The sequence below is a fragment of the Sitophilus oryzae genome, unplaced genomic scaffold, assembly GCF_002938485.1.
Source record: "Sitophilus oryzae breed Bouriz unplaced genomic scaffold, Soryzae_2.0 scaffold_227_pilon_pilon, whole genome shotgun sequence".
Classification (NCBI taxonomy): domain Eukaryota; kingdom Metazoa; phylum Arthropoda; class Insecta; order Coleoptera; family Curculionidae; genus Sitophilus; species Sitophilus oryzae.
In genome coordinates this window covers 1956455-1969888 of record NW_022146782.1, presented here as the reverse complement: position 1 = coordinate 1969888, position 13434 = coordinate 1956455, and the positions used below count along the sequence as shown (strand labels likewise).

The 13434-nt window shown below is 33.7% G+C and overlaps 1 protein-coding gene across 1 annotated transcript in view; it reads right to left on the bottom strand.

The window, feature by feature from the left end:
* LOC115884362 (monocarboxylate transporter 2-like) overlaps positions 1-13434 on the bottom strand; it is a 129821-nt gene that overhangs the window by 13455 nt on the left and 102932 nt on the right. Inside the window, exons 4-6 of the mRNA XM_030902922.1 lie at positions 13239-13424; positions 12896-13043; positions 10014-10296 (exon numbers count right to left, since the gene is read on the bottom strand). Coding sequence (XP_030758782.1) covers positions 10014-10296; positions 12896-13043; positions 13239-13424 — 617 coding nt within the window. The remainder of the gene's footprint in view (positions 1-10013; positions 10297-12895; positions 13044-13238; positions 13425-13434) is intronic.

Sequence of the window (13434 nt, the reverse complement as noted above, 5' to 3'; positions counted from 1 at the left end):
CATTTCTCCGAGGGTATCAAAGTTTTTAATACTAAATATTTATTGAAATTTATTTATTGATCAGTTGATCAGTTATTGTGTTGCAATAATAACAAATTTACTACCTTATACAAAGTGTCTAAAAATTTATTTTAAATAATTACTAGATTTCAACGGCAATAACTTGTTTAATTTAAATGGAACACCCTGTATATTTTATGGGCATCAGATGCACAATTTAATTGTCTATCAAAAAATTTTTTTACCTATCTCTTCAAGTTTCCGTAGAAAATGCATTTTCTTGTAATTTAGAACTCATTTATCAATATACCCATGGAATACTGACATTTTAGATTATTTTTAAAGATGTACCAAATTTTTAACGATTTCATTAAAAAATAAAAAAAAAACGGTTTAAATATTTGTTAAAGAGGACCAGTTCATATGATTCCAGTATTCAAACTACATTAATTGACTGTTTGCGTTGATTAATAATAATTGCTTCAAATACTAAAAAACTGAATTATGTATGTGTATTAGACAATGTGGTAAAAAGTAACACCTTAAAAATGATATTTAATTTTTTGACAAATGCTTACTTATAACAACAGAGACGTTCATTTTCATAACTTATTATTATATTGATTTCTGATTCAAATCCACATTTATTTAGAATAATTTATTAACGAACACAAGTATGTAGTTAATTAGTATTTGGGCGGAAATACTGGTGGTATATTTAATTAATGGTATACACTTTTATAAAGATTTAAATAGTTTTCTTTTTGCATACAAATGGGCTAGTAATATTATCGTTTTACTAAAAGCGATAATATTACTAGCCTGTACATTTTGTTGTTTTAAAAACAATCTAAAATGTCAATATTCCATGGGTATATTGATAAATGAGGTCTAAATTATAAGAAAATGCATTTTCTACGAAAACTTGAAGGAATAGGTAAGAAGTGGTATAATACAATTTGATAGACAATTAAATTGTGCATCTGATTCTCATAAAATATACAGGGTGTACTATTTAAATTAAATAAGTTATTGCCGTTTAAAGCTAGTAATTATTTAAAATAGATTTTTAGACACTCTGTATAAGGTAGTATAATTTTTATTATTGCAACACAATAACTGATCAATAAATAAACTTCAGTAAATATTTAGTATTAAAAACTTTGATATTCTCAGAGAAATGAAGCGTTAAAATTTATACTGCAATTTCGCAAAATTGAAAATATTTCAAAAACGGTAAGGTTTAAGTGTAATAAACCTTAATCAAATTTACCTTTATTTTAATCGTAGAAACTAAAAATGTATTAATACACAGGGTGTTCCGTTTAAAAAAATACAACTTTGATATTTTTTATTTATTTGGGACATTCTGTATCTTGTAAAAATATTTTTAAATTGTAGCTCTAATAGTCTTTCAATGAATCCAAAACTTACAATTTGTAAAAATCTCATCGTTTAGCTACAATACTCCGTGTCGTATGTGGTGAACAAGCCTGTATATAAACAGTTATTATTTACATCAACTGTAGAGTAGTAAATTTCAAGAAAAACGGTATACCAATGCAAATAAACAAAATATATTATTTTTATTTAACTTATGCTTCCCGAAGAATTTACAGCCATTTCGAGGGCTTTTTAGGGCATACGTTCCTAGAAACTTTTTATTTTATTTTTATCTGTAGAATTACCCACCGAACTTAGATACACTATTTTTTGACACCCTGTATATTAATAACTGTTTATCTTCAAAAGAACATATTTACCAGACTTTCTGGTTCAATTGTATATATTTATTTCTTTAGGATTTCACCAATAAAACCCACTTCCGGCATCGCCCTGAATAACTTCGCCGGAAAAAATATATATTATACTAACAATAACTGGGAACATTTGTCATCCACGTTACCTAAATCCCTTATAAACCGACAGAGAGAGAGAGGGATATGCTTTTTCACCATCAGGCCGACGATCTCATCGGAGCGTAACACGACACGATATAAGCCCTCATTTTTATTTTCCTCTGGCTTAATTCATAGCGACAAAGGCCGGAGATTTCCTAGCCCACCACCAGTTTCCGAAGAAAAAGTCTATTCGTAATAATCTCGATTCAGAGCGATAATTACAATGTATAATCCAAAACATTTTCCGACGCACGTCATCAATCATATTAGTGATGGGTTGTTATTTAACTATCTGTTATTTTATAACAATTATTTATAAATAACATAACGCAACCGTTACTACTTCTAAAAAATAACAGATATAAAATAACGACACGTAGAGATCGGCCGCTCGTGAAACGAAAAACGAAGTCGGCGCCTGCATCACCAATTAATGAAATCTCTATGCTGCCTCGGAAGCACCTGAAAACAACTAGTATGGATGGAGAACATGTTATTTCGTCAACCATCGATAATACAGGCGGCGAGACAACGGACAACGGTGCTACGGCGAACGTAGCTGCTTCTGTCGATACCGATGGTCGCATTTTACCGTTTAAAAAATAATAGGATATGTTGTGCTTAAGGCTCTTTGAAACAGCCAAAAGTACAACGCTTGGCGGTGGAGATAACAGGAGTGGGAACGCTGCTGCATCGGTCGATTGTCGATGGATTGGAGAAGCACTCATTTTAGCCTCGCAAACTGGCTGGAGCAGTCATTTTAGATATGTTACAGTTTCAACCCGTTGCGAGCATAACAGGGCGGCGGTCAAGATAATCAGAGTGGGAAAGGAACGCTGCTGCATCGGTCGATTGTCGATGGAGGTTCGAAACAGTTTGGGGAATAACGCCATCAGTTATTTTAGATACATATTGTTTTTCAACCTGCTACGAGCATAACGGACGGAGGTCGAGAGACATGGCGCTGTGTTCAGCAATTTACTCTACTTCTTTAAGCCTTAACATTTAGGTATTTAATATTTCATTCTGTACCTTCGTGGAATAATATTTTAAGATTTTAAAAATGTATACAGGGTGTTTTAAAAAATCTTGGTCATTGATTAATCACGATCCTGCTTAAAAGCCCTTGACGTAAAAAGTTGATTTTGAAAAACGGATTGACTTTTAGAAGTGTGTAGAGGTTCGATAAGGGATTTTTCGAAACTCGAATTTGGCAAGTGAAACTACTCTGGAAATATTAGAATACTTTTATTTAGTGTAAAACCGGTGAGTTTTTCTGGAAAACTCTTTTAAAACACGTATATTTCATTATGTTGTTTTACATATTTTGCTAAGATTTTAAAAAAATATATACAGTAAGTGCTCTTCCAGCAAAATATGACCATTGGTAATCAATCACTATTCTGCTTATACTGCTGGACGTTTAAAGTTGATTTTTTGCAAACGGATTGACTGTGGGGTTGAGGTCTGATAAGGAGGGGGGTTTCGAATCTCAAATTCCAACAGGGTGAAAACGCCCCTCAAATATTGGCAATATTATTTGCTATTTAAAAAAAAAACGGTTAGTCTTCGGGAAAACGCTTGGAAACTACTGGACACGCATAATTTATTTTGTTTTTTACATATTTCTCTTGAAATTTTTAAAAATCATACAGGGTGTTCCAAAAGTTGAGTAAATGATTAACCAATAGATTCTGCTTAATCTGCTCGACGTTAGAAAGTTTATTTTGGCAAATGTGAGAAAAATTTTATCCAGTTTGTATGTTAATGGAAATTTTGTTTTGCTTTATCACTCATTAGAAATTCGCCATTATTAATTCGACGCGAACGAAGTCGTGGATACACGCCAGTTTGCTATGTAAAATTAATTCGAACCTAGTGTGTAGTTGGTTTTACTTATGAAGAATATACCACACATTTTATTATATTGCTATTTTGACCGCAAATGGTATAATCATAACTAAGAGCTTCTAGCCCGTCGAGTGAGATGCACCCCGTACACTGCTACGCAATTCAGGATCTACGCGGATCGAGGGCAGGGCGTAGGTAGATCGCAATGTGTAGGCATAGACGAGTGGCGGAATTTTGGCTTTTTATATATCGCAATTTGTAAACAGCGCCTATTTGTAAACAACCACCGTTTTTTAGAGAGGTATTTTGATAACAATCGAAATTTAGGAAATGTTTGACACCCTGGAAATACTACCACCGAGCACGTCATTGTTGCAACTTGCAACTGCGTTAATACGCCTGGCGGTGGCCGTCTCATACTCTTTCAGATATTTAGCAGTAAAATAAAGAAACCTGTTATTTTTAAGCTGTTATTTATAAATAACTATAACAGTTTCAACTGTTATCTAAAAATAACAGTTTTGCCCATCACTAAATCATATCAACATTGACATTAAAGTGTATAAACCTGACTAAATGAAATTTTGGCAAAAATGTTTAAATTTGTTGTAGATATAATTTATGATACTAAGCAGCTCTTCATTTGACTTTATAGAGCAAATGATTATAACTGATATTTTATTTAGATTAAAGCTAAAAAATTATTTTAAACCGGAAATTCTCCCATATCGCTATGTCGTTGGTCACATTGCGCCGTTTTCAGCAAGGTTGTCGTTTGGTATTTAACAATTATCCCAGAAGCGTCAGTCATTACTTTGTATAATATCGTGTTGTTGTTGAACCTTTGTGAGTAATTATCTTTCCCATTTTCCATAGTATCTTTTGTTTAAATTGCACTTTAGCTAACGAATAGTCTTTTAAGCAGTCCAAATTTTCAAGTTTTATTTACTTTGAAATCTCGTGTTTCTGAAATATTGAAGCAGTTAAACAGTCGAAGCAACGAGCTCTAGAAGCCCTGTTTTTTAAAACTACACTCTCAATAAATTAACGCCCCATTGCAAAATACCAACGAAAAGTTTAAGCTAAGTTTCTTTTGTCAAAACCAATTTATCCGATTTGGACGATTTTTTGAATGATAGGTTATTCTTTCTACAATGTTGTTATACTAACTGTATTTTGATAGGAAAACCCTTTTTACTCAATACCGGGTGTGTAGCAATTATAACGTGTTTTTTTTTAAAATTTTGCAATTTGTGACACCCCCTGTAGAGTTGATCAGTTTCACAGTATCAGTTAAAATTGAAACTTCCATTTTAGCCTTTTACATTTTGTTTTTTTATTACCCATTATCTTCCTTATTGCACGAGAAACAACATTTTATAGGATGACAGGATTTAATATTGGTTTTAATTAACATTTTTCCATTTTACTCAATAAAGTAAGTAGCAGGCTATGGAAAACACGGATTACCAGTAAATGTCAAATAGAGATGCTTGTTTCTGTGCAAACTTGTAAACTATTAGTATCTCTGAGCTGAGTTTAAAAGGTCCGAGCTGTTACGAAACGTTGTCTTAATGTTTTTGAGAGTTTTAAAAATGTCGGATTATCTTCTGATTAGTTCTTCGATTCCTGCCTTGTCCTGGCCTGCGACAATTACTCCTAGTATCTCTATACCGTTGTATAACTCCTGCTAAGTAGCATTTTCAAATGAGGACCACATGTCAATACTAAACACAACGTTATTAGTTACAAAAAAATAGTTAGCTCCCTACCTTTAGTATTAAATAAATTTAAACGTTTTTATAACGTTGTGCCGACGTTGGACTTGTACTACAGCAAAGTAGAAACTTCTGAGACGTCGAATAAACGTTGTCCTGTAACCTTTTTTGCTTAAGTGATCTTTAGGTGATCAGGACAACGTAGTTACAACATTGCACAATATAGAGTTTTCCGACATCAGTTTCCTCTCAGGACCTGGTCTATAACGTTAATAGTAAAACCGTCAAACGTCGTCTGTCTTACTAATTCCAACGTTGCTTAGATTTCCTTATTCTTACGTTGGTGGACGTCGAGTCACTACCTTTTGGCAACTGTATTGAACCATAAACTATAAATCTTAAATTTTCACCTTACTGTTCTTCGTTCAGTCAGACAGTTCAGTGTTGTTTTTGTTTTATAAAACTTAATTTCGTACACATAAGAAAGGTACATATATAAACCAAATATACATCGACATATATTACCGATAGTTTTTCCACTCCCTCGTTTATTTATTATAGAGGGCGGCACAAGCTAGACTCTGGGATGACTAAATTAGGCAATTTTGCGACGAGTATACTACCTGTTAAGGCTGAACTACGACTTTACTAGTCCAGTATGCGACTACTACTCGAACTACTCCATCTTAATCTCCAAAACAACAACAAAGGAAAGCAGCCATGTTGTTAAATAAGAAAAATGTTTCTTTCCTAAAAATAGCAATTCCTGCTTTTTTGAATACATTAACTTTGAAATATTTGACCTTTTAAAAATCAGTCAAGTGGAAACAATTCTTTCGACTGCGAATAAATTCTTCTCATTTTACTAAAAAAAAAAAAAAATTCAAGCAGAAAAATTTTAAACTTCTAAATAAAATAACTAATTATAAAACTTTATTAAAAAAAAAAAAATACATTTTAATATCAATAACTTTGGTTTGCTTAACTTTTTTGCCTTCGGTAACGAGTTACAGAGTCGGTTAAAGTGTTTCAATAATTATGGTCTTAAAACATCCTCCACACTTAAATACTTTGTTTTGTTTTCCTTCACTGTCATCTGACATATGTCTCTAAATAAATCATAAAATAATATTTTACTATAATTATCTCAATTCAGGATAAAACGCGACTTAGACGCTATATTAGTTTTATTGTAAATTAGATTAAACTTAATGTTTAAAACAACGTTGCAGTTTGTACTAAATTAGGCTTCTAGCCAACGTCGGAATCCAACGTCGTTTCGACCCAAAAACTATTCTCCAAACTAGTGCAGACTAGGCTTGGCAAGAGGTTGTGCCCACGTTGCGCCCCGACGTCTGGTCGCGTGACACAACGTTGTCCTGACGTCCAAATGCTGCTTGGGTCGTGAAATGGTTGAGTGAGTTACATTAAATCGTTCACCAATTCTTCAGTAGCTCCAACCTTCCTCAGGCAATATTAATGCTTGAGCACATTCTTCGCCAGTAAAATTTCTTGTTTCACGTGCACGTTGCATATTTTTGATATAATAAAGAGACGAAAACGACTGACACTGACAACAAGCATCTCTATTTGATATTTACTGGTAATCCGTGTTTTTCCATAGCCTGCTCTACTTACTTTAGTGAGTAAAATGGAAAAATGTTAATTAAAACCAATATTAAATCATGTCATCCCATACAATACATACTGCACAAGGAAGATAATTGGGTAAATAAAAACAAATAAAAAAGATAAGGGCTAAAATGTGATTTCAATTTTAACTGATACTGTAACTGATCAACCCTACAGGGTGTCAAGCAAATTTTATTAAAAAAAAAACACGTTATAATTAAGTACACCTCGGTTAGTATAAAAAGGGTTCCTATCAAAATACAGTTAGTATAGCAACATTGTGGAAAGAATAACCTATCATTCAAAAAAAAATCGTCCAAATCGGATAAGTGGTTTTGACAAAAACTTAACTTAAACTTTTGGTTATTTTTTTGTGGTGCGTTAATTTATTGGGGAAGTGTATTTTGAGCGAGAACGTGACAATAAAGATCCTTTATTACCCTTGACTGCACTCAGAAAAGTAAGTTTGATTGATAAGCACGTTATACCACTTTCAAAGTTAGGTTTTATTAAATTTTGTGATTATTTAGTTTGTGCATTAATAACACCCTCTTTCTTGTTATTACCACTTATGGCGTTGTAAGATGTACCTCAGTAAATAAATAACCCATAATATCGCTTTATTCATAATATACTAGTTTTTACCAATATTATAAATAAATATTTTGTAATAGAATAATATCAAGCTCTGTAAAATTTTATCTTTTGGTTTGTTATTCTAAGATGGGACCATTTCAGTTTACGAAGTTATCAGTTGACATAGGCAAACGAATTTAAAGGTCTAAGAAATAATCTAATGATATTCAAGACACATAAACTCTAAATGTACGCATATATCCTGAGAAACTAACTAAGCAAATAATACAATCTTCTAAATAATTTTAAAGTCACATAAACGAGGGTAAAGTAGAACAAACATTCATCCCATATTATCAAAACTCTATTTGACAGAGTGGTACCAGTTATGTACCCTAGGGATATCTCAAAATAAACAACGCAGAAAAAGCACGTAGGCATGCTTAAGGAAATAAGTAAAATTAAATCATCCCATCGCTAGAGGTTTTAAATTGAAAATTAAAAGTATTAAATATATGTTTTAAAAATCAGAACTACAAATGTTCACGAGATGAATGTCTGAAAATGATAGAAATAGGATTTCATCTTTTTCCGTCTCTAGAAAGTTAAATAGAAATAGACAAAATGAAATTGAAGAAATAAAGATTTAATACTCTAGCGGTTTTAAGGTAATCCCATGTCACGATACCTACTAGTTAAGGTAGATTATGAATGTTTTTCAGCAAATTGGTAAAAGAGTAAGATTTACACGGAAGGGTTTAAAAATTACATTTAATTAATAAATAGGACATGCTGATGTCCTCTCGGGACAAGGACCAGAAACAAGGGTGAAAGCAGTCTAGGGATCTTTCGGTGAAGGAGCCCTTCGGCCAATTAAAAAGGTGCGAAATATGCATTTGGATGGTATTCGAAGGTTCCTCAAACAGGGGCGTGCCAAAGATGTAGTAACGCCTTTCCGAGATAATACCAGCATCAGTATTTTCACCTTCACAAATTAGTCGGTACCGGACTTTTAAATTAGACGGTCGAATTTACTCCGTGTAGATCTTATATTATCCAGTGGTTTTTTTAATTGTTTTAGTAAGTTCCCTATCTAAAGATTTTCTCAAATAAATTCTCAAGTTAGAAAATTCTAAACCATTCATGCTTACAGTATTTTAATTGTTGTTTTGATTTTCCTAATATTTTTCTTATTAATGATTTAAGACTTTCTGTTTGTTCTAAAGGCCTTAGTAAATTTTAGATGTCATTGCATAAGTGATTATTTTGCAATTGTTCTTTTATTAAATTCTAATTTAAAATTTAATTGTTCAGTGAATATTTTTTAATATATTAATTTTCTGCCAACGATAATTCTAAGAGAGATTTGAAAGCATGCTTAATTAGATAATTTAAATTGGACTAATAAGAAGAAATATTTTGTATTTTTTAATCCTTTATTATCTCTGAGTTTTAATTTCAATTCTCTAATTGTCATTAATTTTTTTTTTTTTTTTTTTTTTTTTTTTTTTATTACATTTATTTATACGAACCTTTTTCTTTATTTTTTATTTATTTATTTTATATTAAATATAGTTAGGTGTTGTGAAAAATCGGCATTTTATTTCTTTTATTTCACCTAATCACTAAAAATATTAAGTTATTTGAAAGAACACTGTGATAACCTGTCGAGTGGTTCAATCCAAAGAATGAGTCCAAGACCGAAGAGGTAGATCTACAAGGGGATCAATGAAATCTTCGACAGGTTCTTGTTGTTGATGTATTGCCGATGGATGTTGACGTAATAAGGTAAGTGGCAATAGAGTTTATAGTAACTGAAATTAGAAAGAGCCCTTATAAAAGTACATGCCCTAATTTCTGATCTCTTTAGCTGGTTATACTCTTGTTTTTATATGTAAACGATAAACCATATTTACGCTCTGAAAAGTCGGTGTTCTAATTATCCAAGTTCTGCCTCACCGCCTAATGTAAACCATTTTAATTATAATTATATAAAGGCCACACTACCATGTTAACGGACAAATCTGGAAAGTTTTGTCATTACAATGTAATAAAGCAAAATAAGCTATAAAACAAATAAATCAATTAGTCAGTAAAATAGTTATTAAATTAAAAATAAAACGTAAAACTCTTTAAAAAATGATATAGTAAATTTTATGTTGTTTGCCAATTTTAAAAATTAAGATGCATCTGATAAATCCATCACAATCTGGCCGCGCTGTCGCCATCGGTTGTCACTCAAAGTTCATCACGTGCATCGGAAATTGTTTTGCGATTACCACAGAATAACAGCATTCTATAGATTGATCTATTTCACCAAAATTACAACACTTACCAAATAAAAAATGGGTGCGTATATCCCCAAGGCTCCAAAACCGCACGCCAGCATCATCACCCTCAACCCTCTGCTTTTCAAAGGGCTGAAATCGAACATCGGCGGTTTCTTCACCTTAGAATGCGTCTTTTTCTCCTTCATTTTCTTTCTTTGGTTTTTCAGATGCGTGATGGCTCTCCTCTGAGGATGATAGAGGTTTGCCGATCGGTACACGATGGGGAGAAAGAAACCTAAAGCTAACAGGCCTGTCACCGCTTGCAGACCCAATCTCCATCCCAATTTCCTGTAAATAAATAAAAATATTGTCACAAACTAGTCCAGTTGACTAAAAGTCGTAAAAGTATAAGAAAGTGCAACAATGATCGATACTATCTCCCACCTTCCGATGGAAGTCCAACTAGTCCCAAGAAAAGAAAATTTATCTGTGAATTAAAATGAGACACACCTATTGGTCTATCAGCAATTTTCTCTCGTATACAACTAGCCACTTCCTTTATGACGTAAACCTCTGCTTGTAGAACATTACAGCCATCCGATAGCCTTAAAGATCGTAGGATGTCTAGTTCCTCTGAAAAGATGCCTATACCTGTGTCCCCTGAATTTGCGGAAGCATCTGTGTAGACTGCCATCTCTTGAGTGTTCATTACTCGTTTACTTTCCCATTCTTCTCCACGGAATGCGAATCCCTTATCTTTTCTGCAAAATCATGTTTGGTGAGCATATAGTCCGTTTTCTGGTCTAGCAGATGTGGACTCGTGTTCAACATGATTTTCCCTATCGCTGGCAATATTCTCGAGTGACCGTAGTTAGTCTGGTTCCACATCTACATCTCTATAGAGGTGTGTAGTTCGTGAACGAACTAGTTCCAATGAACTATTCCGACCCCGGAATGAAAGGAACTAGTTCCTGGTTTCTCAAACGACTAGTTCCTCAGGACCTATTCCGGGATCGAGACTGAGTCCGATATAGAATAATATGCGACGGCGAGGGATCAGCCAGCGCGCGTAGCCCGACGGTAGGCAGGAGTGGGGAATGCCAGCCGTACGTTATCGCATCCGGACCTAGAGGAACTAAAACTAAATAAAAGCATTCAGTTTGCGTACAAACGGATCGGGCCAGCGCGATCGATGCTAGGCAGTAGTGGGAAGTCTCAGCCGTATCTTATCGGATCCGGACCTAAAGGAACTAAATAAAAGACTATTTTACGTATGGATCAGCCAGCGCGATTGATGCTAGCCTGCTAGGAAGGTGTGGGGAGTGCCAGCCATGCCTTTTGTTATCGGATCCGGACCGAGACAAACTAATCAAAAGATTAGTTCACGTGAATCTATTCAGTCGGCAGATCCGAGATATAATACAAAAAGACGACGATGGATTCGGCATTGTTTATTGCCACAGCCGGCGCGGCTTAATTACCACAGAAAATTGTCGTGGATACTGTTTTAATTTTAGTTTTGTTTTTAAATATTTTATGGAATGTTTCACTTTAGGGGTCCCTAAAATTAAGAAAATATCTTATAAAACGAAGTGGATATTCTGAATTTTTAGACAAAGCTTGAAGTGAGGAAAATGCAATTTTTCGTAAAACCTTTTTATATATTTGTCTAAATTGATTTGTGATATAGTTTTTAAATTCCGATTTGCTTTAATTTTTTTTTTTTTTTATTTAATATATGTTTTCAACATACACAATTACACGTCTCGATATATCCCCGTACATTATAAAAATTATACAGATCATACTGTGAATAGTTCTGACTGACAACGAAACGCATTAGCAAGCAAGGAGGATGTCAATGTTAGTCGGGAACTATTGTGAACTAAAGACCTAGTTCAAGGAACTATTCCTCTGGAGGAACTAGAACTAAGGAACTAGTTCCTCCCAAGGAACTAGAATTTCCACCTCTACATCTCTAGATAGATTACATTTTATGAGTTGCCTATTGGTCTATTCCACTGGCCAATTTTTTTACTCCCTTAGTTTTTTCTGTTCTATGGTTGTATCGAATGGAACGCATCCATCGAAATTTGGCATTAAAAAACGACTATAATGTTAAATGGTTTTAAAATCGGTAAAATTACCTCTGTTTCTATGTTCGAAGCGAAAAATATAGGCGCTATCGGGTCCGGGGCGGTGGCAATTTCCCACCGCACGCCATAAATGTATATCGACAGGTTTCCGACCGGAATCTCGGCCCCAAACGGCGATTCTGAATTATTCCCGCCATTTCCGGCGGATATTTCGGGTGTCGTTTAATCTAGTTTTGAAGTTGGTTGCGGCGGCCCCGGGATATCGGGTCAGAGATGAGAGTGGTCGCGATACATTTTATCGAAACCTGATTTTATACACGAAAATGCGCTTTGAAAGAAGATTTATACATATATACCATTAAATAAAACATCAAAAGGAAATAATATACTATTATTTTTATTTATTACTAAATCAGTATAAGCTTTAAGGTGCTTATATTTTTTTTTATTTTTATCTCTATTTTCATGAATTTTTTAGCAAGTTGTATATAATTATATCACCTTTTATTAGTATACTCAGTTTACACTTTTATTCAATATAAAAATAAATTACAACCTTTACAACCTATATTTATTTTTTATACTATAAAAAATAAAGAAGAGCACGCGTCAAGTAAATGACGTCTAGAGCTTGACCTCGCCAGAAGTATCATCGATTGTTATTCCGCAGCCGTTTTTGACGCCGTCTTTTTTCGATCGTATGGTACCGTATATACGAAAAAAAAACCGGCGTCTAATTGGCTTGGAAATGACCATATTCCATATAAAAAAACAGCGATCTTCATTTCAAAGCCATCGCTCAGGCCGTTTTTTTTTCGATCATACGGCATTATGTGCTGTGGTGTACTTACCCTACTGCTTCTTTGTACAAAACGGAAAATAGAGCTATCCCAACACCGGTTCCTGCTTGAGCAACCATCTCCACAAATTCCCGCCTTTTCTTAAAGTAATGTCCTAAAACTATAGTTGACGTCTCTCTTACTACACCAGCCCCCAATCCTATTTAAAAAGGGATAAAAAAATTATCTTAGAAAAAATATGTCTTAAATTTTAAAGACTATAAAACCCTTGAAAATCCAAGCTAGACATTCATTAAAAGTCTCAAACAAATATGCCTTGAAAAGAAATAAAACACTGTTTTCTGCTCTAAAAAAATTAATAGTTTCAGATGAAAAATACAGTACTCAAGCTTACCTAACACCAAACCATAACTAAGAAGAGCTTGATGGAACTTGACAGCAAACGAAGTAAAGAGACAGGCCAACGCCATAACCAATCCTCCTAAAACCGCTGCCAGTCTAGTTGATTTCCTCCTGCACACCGCTATGATCAAAGGTGATGTTGTGAACGATACGCACAGGCATAATGCTCCCAACCAAGCTGAAACCAA